Raw genomic sequence first — 26,055 nt, forward strand, 5'->3', positions numbered from 1 at the left:
ATTAAAATCCATTCTTATACAATGTAATAAATATGTATTATATATTATAATTGAAACAATGGAAGCGATTAGAATTATTATTCATAAAATTTGAATTTTATACAATATTTTTTGTTTTTGTTCAGAACCGTAGTCGAAAATATACGATACAAAATTTACAACGACGGATTTAAACTATCGACTTTTTCTCTAGTAGCTTTGTACGATTCTCTCTCTTGATCGGGATACTTTGTGGGCAAATTGGGAGAGTGTAAATTCACTTTGGCATTGTATCTGAAATGATATAATATTCAACGATGATACAGCGTTCGATTAAAAGTACACATATTAAAATTATTCAAGGAAATCAAACAGATATAGGAAATACCTTATTCCGGCAATGTCAACTTCGTAATCTCCGGAAAGAATATAATTGTTATTTACAACATTTCTTTTCCCTTCTTCGTTTATATCTTGAACGAAACCCAAGCACACCTGAAATTCAATCCATATGACATACACTATTAAATTGACTGTTTTGCGTGATAGATCTAACCTTCATGAGTAAAATTTTGATATCCCAACTACATATTAGTGGTTAGCATATTATGCTTTCGAGCAGAGTGGTCACGTAGTACCACCGCTGGCCCCAGACCTTGGTTTGTGGCTCCAGGTCTATCGCTTCTTATCAGAGTTTGTCAATTATTCTGATTTTCATTGAAGCGATTCCTGTAAAATTGGCATCTGTCTTGCTAACCTCAAATTATTCAGCGTCTTGACGTTCGCCAATTTGATTATAAAATGCTGCAAAAATTTCTCCATAGATGTTTGTATGAATTCGCATTGTATAAAATGCTAACGTATGTATGTATATTGATTGATTGTATTATCTGTTTACTGTAAAGGCATGTTCTATGTTCTATGATATTATCTAAGGCATGTTCATGTTCTATAAAATAATAATATAGTTTCCGCCGCTCACGAAAGTTAGATCCTTTACGCAAAAATAAAATTATGCATCAATATTGTTGGATTTGAATACAATACCTGTTTTTGGAAAGTAAACCCGTAGCTAGTCGTCGTAGTCTGTCCGCAATATTTCCCATCCCTATAGATAGGTTCTCCGCCCCAGCTCCAAAGCTCAGTTTCAGGATCGTGATCATTCAACAACATTTGCACGTATTGTCGTTTGATACCTTCATCCCTTTGTTTGAGCAAAGCTTCTTTCCCGATGAAGTCATTCTTTTTCTAAATAAAACAAATTTACAAATTAGATAGTATTATTTAATACACATTAGCTGCATGGTTGAAAGAATCTTCCAATAGGGCCGGGCCGCACCGCTCAACTCGCGAACAACTTGGTTGAGGGCGACCAGACCAATGCATGCAGGTAGATGGGACATGCCGCACCCGTCATCTTGTTTGTCGCACACATTTCCATACATTTTTTCGTGTCGCGCGACTAGTCGGCCGACAAAGTTGCACGGTGCGGCCCGGCCCATACAAGACATTTTTTTTGGAAACCCATTGCTGCTACCACTTAACCCTTTGAATGCTGACCAACGCCGATCGGCGTTTTGCCAACAAGTCCGTGGGCCTTCAAAACGCCGACAGGCGTTGTATATGAAGCATGTACAAAATAAACAAGAATACTATTTGCTTAGCCTTTAAAGGTAGCATTGAAAACAAATGCATTGAACATGGGTCGTGTAATCCGTGTCAATGTTTATAAAGACTGGTTTACACCGGAATTTCTGAATTTATAACCATAGCAGAATTACCCAATGGAAATCCCTAACTGCTGAATTGTGGCTTGAAATTTATATTGTGAGCATTACATTTTAACAACAATGAAGAATATGGAACAAGTTTTGGAAATATACATTCATTTATAGACTTCTTTTGTTGATTTTATATTGTTGCAAGATATATTAGAGAGTCTAAACACACCTTTACAAAACTCGAAATCCTCGTCGGTAGTTATCTAGGTTTTATTTGGATTGGCTACAATGTTTATACCGGCTTTCTATTGGATTTATAAATAATTCTAGTTGGAAATTCTGGCGAAATTACCAGTGTGGCGGGCTTTCAACAGAAAAGACGTCAGCAATCATTAACTATTGAATAATAAAATTATTATTTTGAATAAAAACACCAATAATTTTTTTTTACTACCGCCATCTATGTATAAAATTAATGACTACGTCACCGAGATTAAAAATTTTCGGACTTGAAAAGCTTAAACAATATTTTATCTCTATCGTAATGGCAGAGGATCCATTTACTTATATTGATGACCAAAATGACCAATATGGCAAAGTATGAAAACGATCTGATAAGAGGCAAACTTTTTCCTGAATTGTAATCTGAAGTGAAACGTAAAGGAGGTATGTAAACATGGCTTATTTCTTAGTGAATGCATTCAAATGAGCTAGCTTCTGAACTTTACCTGATACTTTTTATAGTAGATTTGAGGGTAGTCATAAAGTAAAGGTAATTTTTCTCTCAGCACTCGAAGGGTTAACCGAACGACACCACTCCATAAGTGTAAAATCGACAAACAAGACATGAACTTACGTTGAATTTGACTCTCCAAGCTCTGCCGCACTCCAACGGTGTAGTCGCAGTGTCCAAATCTTGTCCCCAAAACGCGTAAAACTTCTCCACCCTCAATGTTCGCATCGCATAATATCCAACGTGCTTAATTCCATACTTGTCACCGGTCTCGATCAGACGGGAGTACACGTGCAGTGCAAACTCGTTCGGTATGTACAGAACGTAGCCGAGTTCGCCGGTGTGCGTCAAATTCAAAGCTCGAATGCCGTTCGCCAGTCCGACGTCTAACTCTCTGTAAGTGAAGAAAGGGAAGTTCGACGGACTCAGATCGGTGTCCGTCAACTCTGACAGGAGGATCCTGCTAAACGGACCCATCAGACAGATGGCCGTGTACATTGAGGTGACGTCGGACAGAGAAACCAGACCGTTCGAAGGCAAGTGTCTTTCGATCCAGACCCTGCATCTAGTCTGCTGCACCGTCGGAGCGATCATCATATAACTGCAAAGACAAAAATTCAATGGAATATTTCCAAAGGGGGTTGCACAGTGAAGAGGCGAGGAATCGTTCACAGTATATGTACTTACTGGTTCACGTCTAATCTAACCAAAGAACAGTCATTTTCGTAGCCACCGTTATGATTCTGCATTCCAGTATGAATGACACTACCGATCGGCACATCCACGTCATTAGAACACAGATATTGAAGACTGTTTACAACCTCCGTGCCTTTTGACTAAAAAGAAAAATTATACAATTTAATGGCATGATTTGCGAGTCAAGTATTCTAAATTGAAGTATAATCACAGAACAAAAATAAGGTAATCAATTAGTAAATTGAACAAAGGTTTCCAAATGATTGCGTATTGCATTTTAATTATAAACATATCATCAAGAGTTGTAAATAGGTTTTTGCGCTCTTTTTCCTATTATGCTGTACATTAACATTAGAATAATATAATACTATGGTTACTAACAAAATTAAATCAAAATTGTAAAATAGAAAATGATCAGTAGATTAGTAGCTATTAAAATAGATATAAGATGTATTGTGAACATAATTTAGTCATAATAAAAAGCATTTAAAAATCAAGCATACATATCATCAGTGTACAGTCACATATGCACATTTCTTCATATAAAAGATCAGGCCTAAAATATCGAAAATGGACCGTTAAAATGTTAAAACGTTTTAATAAATAAAGCATGTCATGAGAAGTAAACTGCGCTTCAAAAGTTAAATATTGAGCAAAAATAAAAAGTATTAAATATTCCAATACGAATATAATAATAATAGAAAATATTTGCAATATAAATAAAAACAAGAATTATATATCATGAAATATTGTACTTTTCTTACGTGTATGTAGAGTCTACATTATAGACCATCATACCATCTCATTTCACGAAAACGCTGTAACAATATGTAAACCTGACTTTTGTAGTAAACATACATTCATCGTCATCATTATCTACAGCCACTCACCGTCCACTGCTGGATGAAGGCCTTTCCAATACGCTTCCATTCGTCTCTGTTTTGCGCAACTCTCATCCTCCTCACCCCATACACTTTCCTAATTTCGTCTACCTTTCTTCCCTGCGGTCTTCCTTTTACCCTTTTGCATTCTCTCGGGTACCATTCTAACACTTCTTTTGTCCACCTATCGTCCATTCTTCTAGCCACGTGGCCCGCCCATTGCCACTTCAATCTCTTTACTCTATCCACTTTGTCCACTACTCTTGTCATACTTCTCACCCACGTATTTCGCTTCCTGTCTTTCTTCGATGTGCCAAGCATGCAGCGTTCCATACTTCTTTGAGTGCATTAGAATTTGTGTGGCATCTTGGTGTTCAATGTCCAAGTTTCGCATCCATACATCATCACTGGCAAAACGCATTGATCGAAGTGGCATTTTTATTTAAAAACAACATTCATTCGTCCAAATGCAATCCATCCTAATTTCATACGTCTCTTTATTTCTTATTCTTTCCTACCGGACAATTGACTTACATAAATCTAAATAATCACTATACATTTGAATGCAAAATATACATACGTGCATATTTGTACAGATGTGTAATAATAATAAGGTTTTAATTTTTTTTTTGTTTCCATCATATTCATACTCAATAGGGATGTATATAAAAAAAAATTACAAACGCCAATCAACATTCCACATAAATCTAAGAACAAAAACGCCAACCAGATATTTGTGAGTGTCCATTATAGTCGAACCGATCTAGCACAATCGACCCGAGATGGCCAATTACATTTCGTTTCAGTTTCGCATTGCATTTTGGTCAAAAAATACAACATTATTCGTGCGTATAATTTGACTTTTATTTTATGTTAGTTTTGAGCTCGTGTTTCGTATTTTGAAATATTTACATTAATAAAATTTTAATATATAATACGTAAGTTGTTGATATTATTAATTTATTTATGGAATACGTATATATTTTATACCAATGGAAATTTATATGTTTTAGACCAAGGTTTCCATATGTGCCGCGGAACACCAGTGTTCCGCTGAACTTAAATAGGTGTTCTGCGACAATTTGGAAAGGTTTTACACACTGCAACACATTTAAAGATCTTCTACTTCATATTGAAAGAGGAGTGATGATCAATCTCCACTGATGTTTATGACGTCAAGTATGTAGGTACAGGCGGAGGACCATCTTTTCTCACACCGTGCGCATGAAAAAGATGGGGTATATTGTTTTTACCTGACCGGCTGACATTGTATTTTACATAGGCAAGCACTGGTGACTAAAAAATATCCACAAATTTAAAAAATGTTATGGATGAAGCCTTGAAATTGATAAACTATGTAAATTCTATCCAGATTATTTAAAATTTTGTGCGATGAAATGGGTAGTGGAGACAAAGCACTTTTATTACATACTGAAGTTAGACGACTATCCAGAGGAAAAACACTATTAAGACTTTGTGAACTTCGAAGTGAGTCATAGGTCTTCTTGAAGGCACAAAATAATTCAGGAGAAAATTTTAACAAATCCTTCATGGTTGATAAAACTTGCATATCTGGCAGATATTTTTACCAAGTGCAATGAAGTTAATTTATCATTACAAGGAAAAAGTATTACAATTGTAATACAAAAGATAAAATTGCATCTTTTGATATGAAAAATACAATTCTGCAACGAAGTCCAAGTGCAGGAACAGGCTCCACGTCACACCAGATATTAGAATGCAATTCACCAATATTGTACATGATATAAAAAAGATATGCGATTCAACGACTCAAAATCATCTAAGTCATTGGCTACGTCCACAATATCCTCGAATTTTCCATATCCAGTACCCATATTGCAACCTGTGGTTGCTATTTAGGAACTGGTTATGGAAAAATTCGCAAATATCGGGTGTAGATATCGGTAGTGTGGACGTAGCCATTAAGTGCTTTATTTTATCATATTTTTATGTTAATATTATATTATAATCGTTTATATTATATTATAATTACTCGGTTCTTGTAAGTCTGCTTTATCGGATCGACTATATGTACATAGTTAGTAAATCTACACACACTTTTTATTTATTTGCTTCGAGGCATATTTTCCAAGTTCCCATTATTGTTAATCGTGTATTTTTTTATTATGTTTACACAACCTAAATATGTACTAATAGAACTCCATATATCATATTTTCGAAACAATTGAACATCATTCAAACTTTGTCAAGTATTTTTTATTCAACTTCAATTGTTTCAAAGCTACATTAAATGGCATTAAAATCAAACAAAATGTTTTATTACAGCGTTTTCATGGAGCCAAAATGACGTTTGAATATCAAACAAGTACCAATTGTTATCGAAGCACACTATACATCGACATATAATGTATGGATAGGCCCTTCATTTAAAACATTCATTTAAACGGGTTAAAAGTTCGGGACAATCGGAACCAAACACATTATTTTTGCTACTTTGGAACCATTTTCGGCGATTGAAGGCGCATCTATACACTATATGTCGATGGCACTATTAAAAATTAGCGATAGTAACATATTTACAATACATGTACGAGCATAAAGCGAAGCAACAATTGTTTAGAAGACACTGTTTCAGCTATAAGCAAAACTTTTCAAAATATAATTTGCATATTTACGTGTGTCCTGATAACTCACCCACAAGTCGATTTTAGTAAACGACGAATAATCGCACAAACCGACGGCTTCCCGGCAGGCCATGTATTCGTCTTTGACAAGATCGAACCACGGCGGTTTGGCAAATGTGTCTGTGGTTGCGATGCGACATAGCTTTTCACTTTTACTTTTTACTACAATACAAACGAACTCAATGTGCTTACATAAACACAGATTTTGATTTAATACATACATACATACACGTGAATAATAAGGTAGATCAACAAGTAAAGGCAAATAGTATATGTATGTATATATAAAGTTTACCTTCAGATTGAAATCGTGCGGGTCGAAGCGATGCACGAATATATAAGTAGATAATCGAAAACGAGGTGTGTGGAGAGAAAAATTACCTTTACTTTATGACTACCCTCAAATCTACTACAAAAAGTACCAGGTAAAGTTTAGAAGCTAGCTCATTTGAATGCATTCACCAAGAACTAAGCCCATTTTTATTCGATAGTTAACCTTTTGAGTGCTGATGTCTTTTCTGTTGAAAGCCCGCCACGCTGAAAATTTCGCCAACATTTCCAACTAGAATTATTTAGAAATCCAATAGAAAACGGGTATAAAAATTTAAGCTAATCCAAACAAACCCTTGATAACTACCGCAGAGGATTTCGAGTTTTGTAAAGGTGTGTTTAGACTCTCTAATATATCTTGCAACAATATAAAATCAACAAAAGAAGTCTATAAATGAATGTATATTTCCAAAACTTGTTCCATCTTCTTTATTGTTGTTAAAATGTAATGGTCACAATCTAAATTTCAAGCCACAATTCAGCAGTTAGAGATTTCCATTGGGTAATTCTGCTCTGGTTATAAATTCAGAAATTCCAGTGTAAACTAGTCTTTATAAACATTGACACGGATTACACGAGCCATGTTCGATGCATTTTTTTTTCAATGCTACCTTTAAAGGCTAAGCAAATAGTATTCTTGTTTACTTTGTACATGCTCCATATACAACGCCTGTCCGCGTTTTGAAGGCCCACAGACTTGTTGGCAAAACGCCGATCGGCGTTGGTCAGCATTCAAAGGGATAAAAAAATATATAATTTAACATACTAATATAATATACGAGCTTCCAAACTTTTGGCCAGTGGTGGACATGTATTCACAATTACACCAATTAAATTAAACAGTGTATGTACAATGTATCGAGAATACATTTCGAAAACTCACGAGTCTCGGTATCAAACCAAGCCGGCCTCTCGTAGCCCATCACTTGGTTCAAGACGGCGCCTCTTTCGTTGAGTGACGTATAAATCGGTGACATTCTCAAATTTCTACCCGTTTTGAACTCACCAAACGGATATTGCACATTGTTGAACAGTCCTGCGAAAGTTCAAGCATATAACCCGTCAGAGTTCTGACCCAAAAGTACAAAGACACAAATTAAAAATGATTCCACACCAACATGCACAGAATTATCGACAATACCTGGAAGCTCTTGAACTCTATCGCGTAAGAATGTTTCGTTATTGTGCAAACTCAAGAAGCGTGAAATATCAACTTGATGCAGATCGTAAGGTGTGTGTCCGTCGACGATCAGATCGGCGACCGTTTTTCCAATGCCTCCGATGCTCGGAATGGAGAATGCTTTTGTTCCGGCAGCGACATAATAATTCGACACCTATACGGACAGATAATTATTTACATTATATTAACTATACATGTTTTATATGCTCGAAAACTTAAATCAAAATGTACACACATCTTATAATCAAGGTTCGCAAATATGTTCAATTACACAACAGCATATGAATAAACAAAATTTCGCCAAGCAAAAATCATATAAATAAAATATTAGAGAATCCAAGTGCTTTGACAAATAAACTGAGCCCACTCCTATAGGAAAACATATGATAAATTAGGCTCATTTACAAATTACACTTATAGCAGTGGTTGCATATCCTTCGTACACTCATATAATTGTCCTTTATACACTATAGACCTTGTTGGAGGTCCTGACCCCCACCAGTTTCATATGAGCACTCACCGAACCCTTCTTAATTGGCACCCGAATCATATGAGTCACTGACTGACTGATCCCCTGGGGTTCGATCAAACCCAGGTTAAGAACCACTGGTAAAGACGATTGTCATAAGCTGCAGGAAGATTTGGATAGATTTGCTACATATTGTTTAAATAATGACCTTTTTCTTAATCCAGAAAAATGTTCTATTTTAAATCCATTATCACCTATCATTATCAATTACACCATTCAATTATAAATACATCATCTTCTATTAAGGATCTTGCTGTAATACTTAATAATAAACTCGATTTCTTTGAACATACATACATATTTCCTCCATTACTAATAAAGCATATAAATCTTTTGGATTGCTATTCCGCTCGACAAAATCCTTTAATGATCCTTATATACTTAAATTACTTTATTTTTCCCTTGTACGGTCTCACTTTGAATTTGCCTCAATTATCTGGTCACCTTTTTATTTATCCCATATTAATTGTATTGAAAAAGTCCAACTATAACTTATTAAATCCTTACGCTACCGTTTTCCTACCTACGTCCATACTACTGTTCCCGATATTTAAAAATCCTATCTTTAAACAATCTTTGTGTCAGGCGACGACTCACTGATGCTACATTCTTTTTTAAGCTACTAAATGTTTTCCTTGATTGTTCCGATTTACTGAGTAAGGTTGGTTTCAGGATCCCAGTTAGGTATTCTAAACACGTTGCACTCTTTTCACTTAATCCTTTCGAAACCAATTCCCTAAAATATTCCTATCTACAACGTGTTTATCGTGTGCTTAACGGGGAGCTGAATGAGGTTGATCTATTCGGTATTTCCTTACATCAATTCAGGACTGCCATCAGGAGAGTCTTGATTGATTGATCCATTTCTATTATGTATTCTTCATCCAATTATATTATATCACTTTATGTTTAATTTTGCATTTTCCTATTTAGTCATATTTTAGTTTTTATTCTTTTCTTTCTCATTTTTTTTTCTATACATATGTACTAGATACATTATGCATTTTGTAAAAATCTATAATTGGGCTCAGATGCTATTTTTTTATATTTATATGAATTTCTACATTTGACACCTGTTGATTTTTCAATAAATACATATGTAACAGTTGAAGTGTATCTTCCAGTTGGAATATATTCCACCTAGCCTGGTACAAATTTCGTTTGAGTCTGATTTACCAAAAGTTTTAGCACAAAATGAGGCCTGGTTTTGAACAGGAACTATTACTCGAACGTAATGGACTTGGTCTATTCCGAAGATGCGAGTCTTTAAGACGGGAGTTCGAAATCAAAGCTATTGTAACGTGGGAACACGAGAGTGAGTATCCGCTGTCTATGTGCATTTGGGGGTTAACAATGGAGACCACGAATTGGCCTAACAGGACGCAGTAAGTGGCCGCTGGAATTCTCAGAGCCCGAGAGCGTGAGACTAATTTAATACTGAACGTTCCTAGACAATAGATAAATCAATGGATCGGGGAAGCTGTGGTGAGCAACTTGTCCTTTATAAGGAGGTACTTAGGCCAAATCAGATTATTCTGGAGCGAGCGCTGCCTACGTGTCATTAAATCATTAAATAAATGCTGGATCCTCCACCCATCCCTACGCAACACTATAAAGGAATACATGAAAAAAATCATAAAAATCGCTACTGAATTTTTTGCTTAATTCAATGCCGCAAATATGATACATATGAACATATGAAATTATCACTAAATTTACATACACAAGCATGTTTAGTTTTGTAAATTGATACTTATTTGGACGCAATTCATCACGAGACCATTACAGATGAACTTGTTACACTCACTTGTATACACTCATTGCACGCTTCAATTAAGTATATTTAGTGATTATTGTAAACTTTACGACACTGGTATTTTAATCAAATTTGTTTTGTAATATAATTTAGTGACGGTGACATTTTCCTTAATGCGATATACCTCGGGTGATTGGCCGACGATCCACTTCAAATCAGGTGAATACAGTTCCGGATATTTGTAAAATTTTTCAATAACAGACATCTTCAAAATGGGCATGCGCAGCATGACCTGTCGGAGCAGATGATGAATATTTTCCCAATCGTCGTCAGAAAAGTTGTCATCGCCGACGGCTGAAACAAATCACACTTGCTGAAATTTGCACTGCTAACTTACATACATATTACATGTTGGTGCATATTTAATGCTGTATAAAATTTACTCGGCATTGTGGTGGAGTCCGTGACTGCCTTGGCATTCGCTTGAAATCCACCTATGAGAATGTTACCTTTATTTTCTTTCAAGTATAAGTAGCCATCAGGATCTTTCACAACTGAAAATCGTATAGCACATCATAACTATAGCTTGTAAATCCAGTATTAGTAAAAAAAAGCAATATTTTAATTTTATCCTTAAGATAAAACATATAAAATACACATTCCAAATCCAACCTTGTATAAAACGTTTAAAATTATAAAAACAAGTCAAACAAAACAAAGGTCGATAAAACAGTTTTCATTCTCCTGAAAGATGGTTTGGTGATTATTGCTCACAAAGCGCTCACCCAAAAGTCACTAAAACCTCCATAACGGAACATCTGGCAGCCGAAAAGTCCATCATACTAACGATAACTATCATACTAACGAGAAATCTATTGCCAAATATTCCGTATTCGCGATTTTCATGGAAAAAATCGTCTTTTGGACGATCGCGATGTGAGTAATAATCCAATTACCGTGATGGATAGCGAGTGACCAGAACAGATATTTTAGTTTATATCTCCAAATATACTGAATGTACGGTCTTTATATTTTATATATTCCTAGTCCAAATCTCTATGATTCGAATTATGCCATTATGAAATAAAAGCATTGATCAAAATCAACGGAAATAATTATTTTCACGGGATGCTTCTTGTACACGTGCCTTAATGATGCGAGAGAGGGGGAGAATTCAGTACGCGCCACGCTCAACAGTCAGTGTGAGAAAGATATCCGCCTTGGAATGACGTCATTTTTTTGATTTCTTGCACTTATTTTATATCATTCAACGTTAAATACATGATAAAATGATTTTTATATCTAATTGCACACATTAACCTCGCTAATTTTGCGTTATTTTAACTTAAAACACACATTTTTAACTGGACGCTCCAAGTCCAGCACAGTGGCTAGCGGATATTTTTAACACAGTAAGGCAAGTGTTAAAAAATGTGATTTTGGATTTATGAGATTTATAAATCAGTGCGTCTAATATATGTAAGTATATATGTTCTCAAGAAAGCGATACTTAACTTTTAAAAAAGACACTATTATAAGGTCATTCTAAATTTTGAAAATATTAAAAGCTTTATAATTTTAATAAATTAAATGACATATGGATGTTAAGAAAATCCTTGCAAATTGATAAGTGATGACTATTTATAATTCAGATCTCTGACTAGGATGTAAAAAATATTAATGAATTTTCTATAAGAAAAAGATCAGAACTAGAAATTACAATTACACTGTTCGACACGAAAAATGTTTCAGAGATGAGATATGACTTTTCTTATAGATCTATGCCCAGTCAACACGAATCTGTTAATAAAAAGTGTTGATTGGCTCGAGATTCGGAGATATATGTGTTTTTTAAATCGCGCGATTTTTCTATATCTTGATGTTGTTCGGTCGATTTCTCAAAATCTGTTAATTTTCTGTTCAAAATGAATATTGGAATCTACAGTCGGGTATTTTATCTTTCATTTGTAGTACTTTTCAGCTTTCAAATCTCTCTAAGTACAGTTTTACCAGTTTAAAATTCACCACACATGCAATTAACCCTTTTAAACGAAATCAAAAAATAGTGTGGCCAGAACACTATCCTAATAAACATGTTTCAATAGAAAATACTCAATATAATATAGTATTAACAGTGGGAAAAAATCACAAGTGAAAATACGTAATTTTGACTTTTGATTTGAACGACTACTTAGAGAGATTTGAAAGCTGAAAAGTACTACAAATGAAAGATAAAATACCCGACTGTAGATTCCAATATTCATTTTGAACAGAAAATTAACAGATTTTGAGAAATCGACCGAACAACACCAAGATATAGAAAAATCGCGCGATTTAAAAAACACATATATATCCGAATCTCGAGCCAATCAACACTTTTTATTACCAGATTCGTGTTCACTGGGCATAGATCTATAAGAAAAGTCACATCTCGTCTCTGAAACATTTTAAAAGTCGTCATTTGTCGAACAGTGTTATGTAACAAAAATAAATCCATTTATCAAAAATTGACACATTTCAATTGTATTCTATCTATTTTGAAACAATATGTATGTTTTTAGTTTTAATATTCCATTAAGTATTTTTAGTGTCATAACAGAGAATCCATATGGCAAATACCTGGAGTGCTCGAGCTCAAATTATTCTGAAACTCGGTGACCATATAATATTGTTCGGCAGCGTAGAGAGGAACTTTGATGTTCGGCTGTGACATTTGCCCAACGTTTCTGGCGCAAAATCCAGCACAATTGACAAAATATTCACATTCTATATCACCAGCTGACGTTTTGACCAAGGTGACTTTTCCACCTTTGGTCTTGACATCAACGACGGAACAATTCTCAATAATGTTCAAACCTGAAAAATAAAATTGTCAATTACAGACATATAAACAAAGAGTACACTTGAAAACACTTTTCAAAATGTTCTTCTCAAACGGAGATCATAAGTGTAATAAAAAATTGGTGTTTCTGTTTGACAACACTGAACCTAGCATACAATAGTATTCACATCGATAAAAGAGAGTTATGAAAAGAATAATTCATCGCATTACTGACCGCTATCTTTCGACACTTGCAGCAGAGTCGAGCACATTCTAGAAGCGTCTCCGACACCGTCTTCATGCAGCCACAAGCCACCGTACAGATCATCTGTCTGTATCAGTGGACATATCTCTTGACACTTTTGAGGTGTGACAATTTCGCACGGTATGTTCCACGACCTGCCTTGTCCAAAGCCAGGTTATCAAACATGATCTACAATGAATTGAATTATACAACACAGTATAGTCGAGATGACTTACAAATATTGAGCTTTTATCCTTCTATATTCGGTCATACGATCTCTCGTTCGCGCCAATAGTAAAGAGCCGCACCGATCGAAGCCGGAATCCAATCCTTTACTCTCCAACTCTTTCCAGAGAGCTTTCGAAGACTTGGCAAACATCAGCTGCGACCATGTCGGTCTGATCATTCCAATCAGACCGTTGGAATACTTTGTTGCTCCACTTCCGACACTGAAGTAAGCAAATAGCAAAGAATGTATTAAAATGGATGCCACGGGGATATATTGAAGAGTAGGAGGTACAATATACAATCTTTCATTAGCGTCATATTTACCTTTCTCTTTCCAGAATGACAGTTCGATCTGCCCATCCTCTCCGTGCCAAATAGTAGGCCACAGCGGCCGCTGTGAGTCCACCACCGCATATTACGACTTTTGATTTGGTCGGGATGCTGATCGAAGATCCATTGATTCCATTATTATAATCCGCGCCACTGATTAGTTTCAAATGTGTCAACGGTCTCTTGAAAGCGTGCGAACGAACAGTCGCGCTTAGCATGCTGTCGACCTCTTGCAATCAAACCTAACCACAACTGTCAAACTGACAGTTCTACTTTTAGCGGAATGGCGGTCTAAGAAAGCGCATTCTTTGACCATGCCTTAGGCAAAACCTGAAACTATTTTAAATGGTTCGGTGATTGGGTATGGTCCACTGCATCGAAAGTTGAAAGATCGAAAAGCAAATATCGGAAGGCAAAGGTCGAAAATCGAAAGTCGAAAGATCGAAAAGAATGTATGCATGGTAAACGGTACTATGTATTTATATATAATATATATATATATATATATATATATATATATATATATATATATATATATATATATATATATATATCAGTGGCGTGCGGTGAAATTCTCTCTCTGTTTGTCGTACAGCCTTACTTAATGTGGATGGGCAGGATACAAGAGGAACAGCCTGTTTCTCTTGTATCTTGCTCACACACATTAAGTAAGGCTGTACGACAAAAAGAGAGAGAATTTTACCGCACGCCATTGATATACATATGTATATACATGGTTCGGTGATTACTAGTCAAATGTGAACCGGTCACAGGACAACTGGTCGCTCTAGATCGGTCACTCGTGATCACCCGTCACGCTAAAAATGGTCACGAAAAAACTGGTCACATCCGAAAATTGGTCACGAAAAAACTGGTCACACCCAAAAATTCGGCCAATTTTTAATATTTGGGTGTGACTAGTAGAATATGACTAGTAGTCCGTTTACCATATACATACAGTGCCGGTTTTATGGGGGGGGCTAGGTCGGGTGGTGCCCGAGGGCACCAAATAAGTTAGGACGCCACTCTAAAATTTAAAATTAGAGTGCCAAAAGCAATACAAAATTTTATATTAGAGCGCTAAAGGTGAAATTTTTTTCTAAGGGTGTTTAGAAAAAATTGCCCGAGGGCGCCATTGAGTGTAAGGCCGACACTGTATATATACTACCCGCTCTTCATATGTATGCATGGTAAACGAACAAGAATAAAGATTTCGATTTTTCGACTTTCGATGTGGTGACGGCCACCGTCGGTGATTACATCGCAAAGGTGAATTGCTTCCAGGATAGCCGCCGCTACGAAAATCACGTGCGCGGATATCCGGTGCACGAAAATTTGGCGTACAGAAAATTCGGCTTACAGAAAACTGCGCAAACATTATTGCGAGATACTAAGAGTCTGTTTTGATAATTATCTTTATTCTTCTTATGAATATTTAATCCGGCACTTGTCTGTAATGTCCTCAAACGCAAATCCAGGAATTAGATCCCCGCCATATTAGGTGTGATGGCGAAATATACCGCCATATTTTGAGATTGATCTGTACTCCCAATTCTCTTATGCCTGAGCCCAGATTATCTTCCGAACCCAATCCCTCTGCATCCGTCTATTCGGATAATTCTCTTTATTCTTCTTATGAATCTATAATCCGGCACATGTCTGTAATGCACATTTAAGAAACAGTATATACCCAATGCAAATCAGTGCATGCTATGCGGGATTTAATTTTACAGAAAACGATGCTTATGGAGCACTTGTATATGTATATTTCAAACTACGAGAAGTACAAGATATGTACAATATATATTAACTTTTACTACAAATATGAGAGTACGGCTGGTCGCTGTTCCAAATGTGATGCGCCTTTCTAGAATGAATGTGAACTATTGTCACATTTAGATCTTGCTGTCGGCATACAAAAATAAACTACTTTCACGTTTTTTTTTATAAAGATTATCTTGAGTTTTTGTGTCATTACTATGTTTGTATACTCTATTTAGTCATTGAAAATAATCGGCCAATATGTGGTTGTGGTTGTAAATTATTTTTTTAGTTAAATATTATACACATTTAGTTTATTGTTATCAACAATTTTCGATAGCCAACCAATTATTATTTGTTGTTCATATATTTTAGTTTTATATTGTTGCTACGTTGAAATTATTATACGTGCATACTTGTTATTTAGTATTAAAAATTATTATAATAGTGATCTCATCCTGAAAATAGTATTATAAAAATAAAATGTAACGTGTTACTTGAAATAAAATATATATTTTCGTTGAAAACAAAAAGTGGATTTATTTAAAATGAATCATTATATAAACATGAAGAGGTACACAAAAGTAGAGATACACACATACATATGTACATACTAAGAGAAGTAATACAAAAACAGTAAATGTTCAACTTAATATGTTATTTAGTTAATATGTTATTTTACTTAATATGTTATCCACAATTCTGCCAAACAGACCACAATACAAAATACTTTAGAGTAGAGCTTTTTTTTCATCTTAAAACAAAACAAAATACAATGTATATTTTAAGAATAAATTAACATATATGCTCTCTTCTGATAAATATATTGACTATAAATAAGTGCTTTCAATATATGTAACATAGTAACAAACAGGCTCAATCCGAAGTTACATAAATTTTCTCCTACTATAAAATTTTCAATCTTTGTCCAAAATTTAATAGATTTTTCTAAATATACGCAATTATGAAAATTCTGGGTCGCATTTAATATTTTCATTGAATTCATACTAAATATTTCGTTAAATGTCATGTTTCATATTTATTTATTTATTTATCCAAATAGCAAAACTGCTAATACATATAATACAAAATAACAACAAAAAATTGTAAATCATCTTCCACAAAGGTATCCATTTACACCCTTCAAGAAAGCAGCAATGTACTTTAGAACTTCTAATGCCTTCAGGAAGGGCATTATACATTTGAACACCTCTGTGAAAAACACCTCCTGCAGTTTTAGCTTGACTCTAACTATAATTTATTTATTCCTATTTCTCATACAATTATTTATCAATATTTTACTTTTTATACTTAATAAATTTCTTAACCTACAAAATACACCAACTTTTTTTGCCATTTTTTAATAATATAATCTGCGTGCACCTTAACACTTAATTTACAATCCAAATAAATGCCCAAATACTTAATATTATCTACTACATCTACCACTCTCCCATCCATAATCACATCACTCACAACTTTTTTATTATTCATCCACATCATCTTAGTCTTACTTAAGTTCACCTTCAGTGAACATATAACAAAACGTAAACATGTTCAGTAATAATTAACATATGTACGTATATAAATTGCAGTCTTGGCCCTGGTACACACTCGGCGCTTTCAATTGAGCGCTTTTGAAGCGCGCACTTCGAAAGCGCTCAATTGAAAGCGCCGAGTGTGTACGGGGGGCTACTCTCAACTAACTGTTTATTATACATATAATATATTTGAAATTTTAATTTAATGTTTTAATTTGAAATTTTATTTTAATGTACTTTTAAATAGGTACATACACACATACATATATTTCAAGCATATACAAACTAAATGGTCGTCACAGATCACAGAAATATATTTGATTTGAATTAATATAATACTATTATATGTAATACCCTCATTCGATCAGTTCACAAAATCAAAAATCATCAAACACATATGCAAACTTATCATATAATTTATCGCATTTTAATTATCATGTCTTTAGTATAGTGAGTATACGGCTAGCTGACTATTTCGCACATGGCTATCTCGCACACGCACCTAAAATCTCGATCATGGAATATGTGGTACTCGAAAATTCCACCCACCGAGAATCATACACGAAATATCAAACTAGCGAATATTCCAGTGTGCGAAAGAGTCCGTTTATATAAGTACACATATACAAAAATATCTATTTTGTATACAAAATTTACATAATTAGAATAATTTTTAAATGGAGTATGTCACTATATCGAGTATGTCGAGCTCGTCTGGTGGATTTTCAACTTCTTCACATGGTGTCATAGGTTCTACGTCAACAACTGTTGCCTCTTCCCTTTCTTCGCCGGGAATCTTCGAGTCAATTATCTGTAATATTTGGTCAAGCTCAAAATTCAAATAAAAAATCTAAAGCCATTTGAAAATAAATATGTTATCAACTGACATGACTCCAGTCCACTCTTGTTCCGGGAGGATATTTTTTGTATTTGTTAATTAACATCAAGCACGCTGAGCATACATCAGGTACGGCTTGAGTGATCAGTCGTCTAAGCAATCTGATATCATTCATGAATGCTGTCAAAATTATTATGGTATAGCGGTACGCTTCCTCAAATTTGGAACTGCAAGTAAAAATTCTTGGATTATTCATGTCTACATATTACATACGGGTGCACCTCACGGGATCGAATTAGAAATGCACGAAAAACCAAATATCGGAAGGCAAAGATCGAAAATCGAAAGATCTAAAGTCGAAAGATCAAAAAAAAAGGGTGCATGGTAAACGGTACATACTCACTTAATTTGCGCGAGCAGGATACAACAGGAACAAGAGGAATAGGCTTTTCCTCCCGTATTCTGCGCGCGCACATTAATATGGGAGGAAAAGCCTGTTCCTCTTGTTCCTGTTGTATCCTGCTCGCGCAAATTAAGTGAGGATGTACCATTAGTTTTATATATATATATATATATATATATATATACATATATATATATATATATATATATATATATATATATATATATATATATATATATATATATATATATATATATATATATATATATAATATACAATGCATAATTAAACATAAACTGATATAATATAATTAGACAAAGAATATATAATAGAAATGGATCAATCAGTCAAGACTCTCCTGATGGCAGTCCTGAATTGATGTAAGGAAATACCAAATAGATCAACCTCATTCAGCTCCCCGTTAAGCATACGATAAACACGCTGTAGAATTGATTTTGAAAGAATTAAGTGAAAATAGTGCAACGTGTCTATAATACCGAACTGGAATCCTAAAACCAACCTCACTCAGTAAATCGGAGCAATCAAGGAAACCATTTAGGAGCTTAAAAAAAAGAATGTATCATCAGTGAGTCGTCGCCTGACAGAAATATTGTTAAAGTCTAGGATTTTTAAAATATCGGGAACAGTAGTATGGGCGTAGGTAGGAAAACGGTAGCGTAAGGATTCAATACATTTTAGTTGGACTTTTTCAATACAATTAATATGTATGTATACAATTGAGTACAGCAATTACCACAGTTTGAGAAGTAGTGATCTGATTATTTGTAAGGTCGACGACAACTGTTAAGAAGCTGTGTTCCTATTTTCTTGATTTAATTGATCGAAAGGTTTAGAAGTTATGTTTCATTTACGAAATAGCCTACTATTTATAGCATTTTTTTGCAATAAATACTCACCAAGTGAATTTTTCGTAAAATTCACTTGGTCCGTAATGAGTTAAGGCGCTACAGACGCTCTGGAATATCAGAACGTTATATATAATATGTTGACGCAGACCGAAACGTGTGTAAAAACATTCAGTAGGCCGCACGTCGAACCAAATTCTGTTAATTCGCCCACGGTCTACCAAAAGACATACCGCTCCAATATTACAGGGCTTCTGTAGCGCCCTTTACTCGAAATTGCTTACGTCGTGCACTCTTTTGCCTTTTGTCATGTAACAAGGTGAAACGGCGGCCCGGTTGTTTTTCACGGTATTTTTAATGCTTCAAAACAATTCAAACGAAACAATGTTCGCACGTACACAGCGAAAAATCCATATTTTTATACATAACTCGTCAAAATGGTAAAATTTCTACGTTTTGAACCGTTTTGTGAAGAATTTTAAGTACCGCAAGGATGGCATCTACATGTACGTCGCTTTCGTTTAGGGCTTAACAAAAAAAAATCGCGTTTTCTACTTACCGGAACGGAATCTAATCAATCATTATTAAGTTTGACCTATTTAATTCGAATATGACAATACTTTTTTTATGAGACTAGCTGAACCCGGCATGTGTTGCAATGCTGGAATAAGGCTATCAATCTATGTAACTTAATAAACTGTAAATTTTCCAAATAAATAAATAAATAAATAAGGCATGCAAATTCCCGTTCCCGTTCCCGTTTCAAGTGATGGTTGAAGCTCAAATAACGTCTCTTCAAAGCCGTGTCGTCACAAACCAACTGGTAACGTGGTTACCAACGAACAAATTTCCTTAACTACACAATGGCGCTTCAAACTTTCACGTCGATAAAATGTATTACGAATATTACACGTTATTACGTACACACGCACGCACGCACGCATTACACAATTATTATAATACTAGTGTTGGGCCCGTTGATTTCAACGGGTGGTTTCGAAAAGGAATTGAAACTCGAATAAAAATAAAGTTAAAGATATTGAATCGACTGGTTTCGGAAAGAAATTGGTGCACGAATTAAAAATTACTAATCACAAATTACGACGTGATTACGAATTACGTTATGTGCATCCGACGCCTTTGCCCCCAACGCCCCCGATGCCTCCGGCACCCCGGCGCCTTCGACGCTCCGGGGCCTTCGCCCCCAGCCCCGAAAAATAAAATAAATTTAAAAAACTGAAAAAATGAAAAAAAAATAGTAAATATGAAAAAAAAATTTAAAAAATGAAAAATATGAAAAAAATTAAAAAAAAAAAATGGGTTCCCCATACTGGTTGATGGTTGATCGTCCGTCACATACAAATATATATATATATATATATATATATATATATATATATATATATATATATATATATATATATATATATATATATGTATATATATATATTTAGCGACAGTCGGTTTTTATATATATTATTATTATTATATACGATAGCATATATGTACATGTACATATGTATGTACCTGCTCTCAGCTTTTCTACAAATAATGCAACCATGTAAAGAAGTGTAAATATAGCCTTTCTTAAACATATTGCAGTCTGGGAATGATTCATCATCAGTAGACATTTCATGTTCTGTCGGCATTTCAGATTCTATGGACCCACATTCACAGACCCCTTCGATATACGACGACGTTTCGGATCTGTATCCTGAAGACATCATATGTTCGGAAAAACTTGTTTTTTCGAAGGATGTAACGAAATCTGAAAAAAAAAGAAAACTGTGATTTAAGTTGAAAATCAGAATACAGTGTATTGAGCCCAATAGTTCAGTGGCTAGCATTGTTCAATGTAGTCATGGGCTCAATACCTGGATATATGTATGTGACTACAGGTCGACCGTTTCATATCAGAATTTGCCAATTTATCTGATTTAATTGTTTAAACGGTTCCATCAAATTAGCAACCTACTCTCGTTTCTCGAAAATTTGAGTTTCTAGCATCTCTGGTTATTTGATTATTATTTATTTATTTATTCTAAACAGACCATTGTGGCATAACAGGAATTCCTAAAGCGCCACAATGGTCAAAAAATATAACACAAAAAAAAAAAAATAACAATTAAACATAAACATAAATACATCCATACATAAACATAAAAAATAGCATTTAATAATAACAGATAAAGTAAAAATATCAAATAAAATATAGCATAAGGAATGCCTTGCACCTACAGCCAGTTTCAATAAATATGTAAGAAACAACTACAAATACAAAACATCCCTGTAAGACCCAAATGGAAGAGAGTTAATCAAAATTTCACTCATAAATCACAATCAATCATGAAAACAATGATGAGCGCAGACTACCAGAAATATGCTACCCACTCTACTCTGTAAAAGTGTATTTATTTCTCCCAAAAATTTGATTTATATCATATTTGTCCATAAATATGTCTATAGTATTGTATAAAAATATAATTTTGTTTGTAAAATGTTTGGAATTTTTAGTACCTACTTACTTACAAAAAATAGGTCTACCTGTAATAAAATTAAAATAAAAATGCAAAATTTTATTTAAGTGTTAATATGAATGGTTTCTATGTAAATCCATTGGGCTCAATACACTGTATAAAGTCGAATATTAAAATAAAAAGTCGTTTGCATGCGTAGCTAGAGCCTCCAATTCGAATATTCTAATACCGAATATATTCATCCGTTTATTAAGTACTAGTGTTTTTACACCCGGTTTCGCTCGGTATTTGTAATATAAATCTAATCGTAAAAAATTTATGAAATTTATTTGAATAGTTTTATTTTATTTAAATTTATTTGAATACTCATTTGTCCGATGACGTCACGGATTTACGAACCAACAATAATTTTCAAAACGTATTGAAGCTGTCACAAACATACCTATGTAAGCAGCGGCGGTTTCGGCGGTTGCAGCGGCGGTTCAGTGGTTCGGCGGTTTCAGCGGCTCCGTATCTCCGACAGTAAAAAAGTCGAAAATATTCGTTTATCATGCATACATGTGAAAAACGGTTAGTATATATTGTATATCAGTGGCGTGCGATAAAACTCTTTCTCCCCCCCGTCGTACATCCTCACTTAATTTGCGCGAGCAGGATACATCAGGAACAAGAGGGACAGGCTTTTCCTCCCGTATCCTGCGCGCGCACATTAAACCAAGCTGTATGACAAAAAAAGAGATAATTTCACCGCATGCCACTGATATATATTATATATACATAGTACCATTTACCATGCACCCTTTTTTTAATCTTTCGACTTAAGATATTCCAATATTTGCCTTTTCGACCTTTTCACTTTCGGTGCCGTGAGGTAGACCCGAATAAATGAAATTAATACCCATTTTATATAGTATTGTAAAATATAATACAGTAGAACCTCGATTATCCGGACTAATTAGGGATGGAGGTAGTCCAGGTAATGAAAAATCCGGATAATCGAAAAAATCACAATTAACAAGGAAAGACGAGTACATTCAGTATGAATAATTTTTACTTTGTCTATGATTTTTATTTGTCTACATCATCTTCTATATATATAAAAATTAATGTCTGTGTGTGTGTGTGTGTGTGTGTCTCTAATAGGCTGCTAAACCACTAAACCGATTACGATGAAACTTTCAGGATTTGTTGTGTGCATGTCCGGAAAGATTACTGTGAAAAAAACGGGAAAAACGGGAATGAGGGTCATTACAACGCAATAATTTCAAATGTGTTCACTACCTGCGTTTTCCCGACAAATGGGAACGGGAACGAGAACGGGAACGGGAACGGCAATTGCATGCGTTATTATGGCATTGCAACGCATGCCGGGGTTCAGCTAGTATATAATATATTTTACATATAAAACACTAAAGTTTTTTCGTATGTAGGTACATATATATGTACGTATTTTTTTATTAAATTTATTTGGATTGAAATCAAATAATACTCGGAACTGAAATTGGAATCGAGAATCAGAACTGAAATCAGAATTGGAACTGAAACAGGAATCCGGACCCGGAACTGAAACAGGAATCGGGAGCCCGAACTAAAAAAGTAATCCAGATCTGAAACTGAAACAGGAATACGGATTCGGAACTGAAAAAGGGATCCGGATCCGGAACTGAAAAAGGAATCGGGATCCGGAATGGAAAAATGAATCGAAATCGAAATCAATATGGATAAAACATCTCTTTCGAAATTATATATTAGATTAGATGAAGATCAATATTAAATTATTCTTTATAAAAAAATTCAATTATGGGTTTTTGCTTTTGTTTAAAAACATCTTTATAAAAAAAATCGCGATCAAATTTTCGAGAAAAAAGCGTCCTTGAGTATAGAATTTTGAAGGGTCTATGTGTTACAGTTTTAGGTTATCATTTGACGTATATTTCAATTAAAGAGTACTTAATTGAACTGAAGCCGAAAATGAAGATACGGCGAAAGGGATGCGTTTCATGCAACTTACCGCGTTAGCCCTTTGTCTCCCAGTGGTGCCGTGGAATGACCACAATTTCATTATTTTTCCCTAGTTTCCCAGTGGTTCCATTTCGACACCACTTCGATTTTAGCGTTACCAGTGAAAAGAAGAAAAAAGAGGCTGGGCCATAAAGGGTTAAAAGATTTAATACATAAAAAAAATAATGCCCAGTTTCATATATGTATGTATGTGCGAAAACAACAAACGTACACGCGTCGAGTGGGTGGGTTCGAGTGTGTTCTTTGATAATGTAATGTATGAATCCATATTGATAGTGTAATATATCAGTATTATGATAGTAGCGAATCTGGATTGTTCAAAAATCCAAGGTATTTAAATAACGATCTGTATTGATGGTGTAATACTCAACAATGGGGCTATTTTTCGCTGGGGTACCCGTGACGTCATCGTCGCAACAAAGGGTGGTCTAGATTTCTCTCACGCATTACGAACTCACTGACGATACGTGAAATCATCAGCTAATCAAAAACAAAAACAAAAACAAAAAAATCGCCGCGCAACAACGTTTATCACAATTTGCAAAAATTACGCGTGAACATATGCAATCGCCAATATTACTAGAATTACATAAAGCCAATGAACAAATTACATAGAAACGTTCGCGGGGGTATTGGGGAAAAAAGCAGAATCTGAACTTACTTTGAACTGTAATCCTCACATAACGATGGGTGTGGCCAAAGATGTACGGTCTCACTGAGCGAAACCAAAGTGGTGATAACAGACACTTCTACTTTCTCCTTCAACTTCCGACGCCTGCGAGTAACTGAATCCTATAAGCGCCTTAAATAACCTTCCCTTCCAGCAACAGGCATAGACCATACTGACCAACCTCACTCGAGCGAAATGCGAAACGCAATACAGGCGAGTACATTCATTTCATCTCGTTTAGCACAAACATAACCAAATATATAGCGGCCAGGACACAAAAAAATATACAGTGTCTTTTATTTCAGTTATTAAAAATAATATTGACAAAATTATTTATATAGGTTTGTAAAAAATATAAACACGTGAAATCGATTAATTGATTTCTTATATGACAATAAATATCATGATTTTATAGAGGTTCGGTGATTACTAGTCAAATGTGAACTGGTCACAGGATAACCGGTCGCTCTAGATCGGTCACACGTGATCACCCGTCACACTAAAACTGGTCACGAGACAACTGGTCACACCCGAAAATTGATCACGAAAATACTGGTCACACCCAAAAATTTAATCTGTTGTCACACCCAAAAATTAAAGCGACCGGTTGTCCTGTGACTGGTTCACATATGACTAGTATTCCGTTTACCTTTATATGTAGAAGGGCGCTAGTGGTATATATAGTAATGGCGCGACAACGCGGTGTTTAGTTCAGTTGCCGCGCGAAGCCGAGCGAAATCCGAAAACACACGATCGTGAGGCGGCAACTCATCTCGGTCCATCTCGTCGTGGGACTTCACCCAACTGCAACTGGCATTGCGATTCGTTTCCATCTTCACTGCCTTTCCTTTCCTTTCCTTTCAGACAAGTGACTCGCCAGTGGCTGCGAACGTCACTCGGTTCGATCACACTTACCTATGCGATTTACTACAGTTTAATCTGCACCAGTGGCGGCTCGTCCATATGGGCTGTTCATGCTATTTTTGTTTGCATTTGGTTAACAAGTTTCTACAGTTCGATTCATCTATGCAGGCCCCTACTTTAAATTTCGCGAGTCGCCACTGATCGGCACTCATTATACTCACATTGACATTCTTTTGAGTGTTGACTGTACGTACATATGTAAAATATATTTCACGTTTCTCATGCGACCTTATGACAAAGTTCAAATGACATAAAAATGGCATTTCAAGCGAAAATTGTTTATAGATATATGTACATAGAAATACCAGTTGTGACGTTGAGATTATTATACATTCTTGTTATTTAGTATTAAAAATTAAGTTGTGATAATATATATATATATATATATATATATTATTTTTTTTTTTTTTTTTTTTTTTTCTTTGAAAACAAGAGTATATTTATTCAAAAATAATAAAT

The 26,055-nt window shown here is 34.8% G+C and overlaps 1 protein-coding gene across 2 annotated transcripts; it reads right to left on the reverse strand.

Annotated features, from left to right (window-relative positions):
• Positions 1-64: 64 nt before the first annotated feature.
• On the reverse strand, positions 65-14,365 carry LOC143922474 (pyruvate dehydrogenase phosphatase regulatory subunit, mitochondrial). 2 transcript variants are annotated; one of them, XM_077445722.1, is made up of 14 exons: positions 14,089-14,365; positions 13,773-13,985; positions 13,528-13,691; positions 13,091-13,327; positions 10,915-11,025; positions 10,656-10,825; positions 8,148-8,340; positions 7,890-8,042; positions 6,687-6,838; positions 3,121-3,269; positions 2,557-3,034; positions 1,027-1,227; positions 368-474; positions 65-273 (listed from the first exon to the last, which is right to left on the reverse strand). In XM_077445722.1, the coding sequence occupies exons 1-14, from the start codon at positions 14,310-14,312 to the stop codon at positions 156-158; spliced, it is 2,670 nt and encodes an 889-aa protein (XP_077301848.1). In that variant the 5' UTR covers positions 14,313-14,365; the 3' UTR covers positions 65-155. The 2 variants fall into 2 exon arrangements, with proteins under 2 accessions (XP_077301848.1, XP_077301849.1); XM_077445723.1 differs by having other exon boundaries at positions 66-273; positions 6,687-6,825; positions 7,886-8,042; positions 14,089-14,364.
• Positions 14,366-26,055: the final 11,690 nt, after the last annotated feature.

The sequence above is a fragment of the Arctopsyche grandis genome, chromosome 2 (assembly GCF_051622035.1).
Source record: "Arctopsyche grandis isolate Sample6627 chromosome 2, ASM5162203v2, whole genome shotgun sequence".
Classification (NCBI taxonomy): Eukaryota; Metazoa; Arthropoda; class Insecta; order Trichoptera; family Hydropsychidae; genus Arctopsyche; species Arctopsyche grandis.

Coding starts and splice junctions, on each gene's coding strand:
- LOC143922474 (XM_077445722.1), bottom strand. CDS start 14,312: ATGCTAAGCGCGACTGTTCGTTCGCACGCTTTCAAGAGACCGTTGACA. Junction 11,026..13,090: donor TTTGAGCTCGAGCACTCCAG/GTATTTGCCATA, acceptor TACGATTTTCAG/TTGTGAAAGATCCTGATGGC. Junction 6,839..7,889: donor TTGGTTTGATACCGAGACTC/GTGAGTTTTCGA, acceptor TTTGTATTGTAG/TAAAAAGTAAAAGTGAAAAG.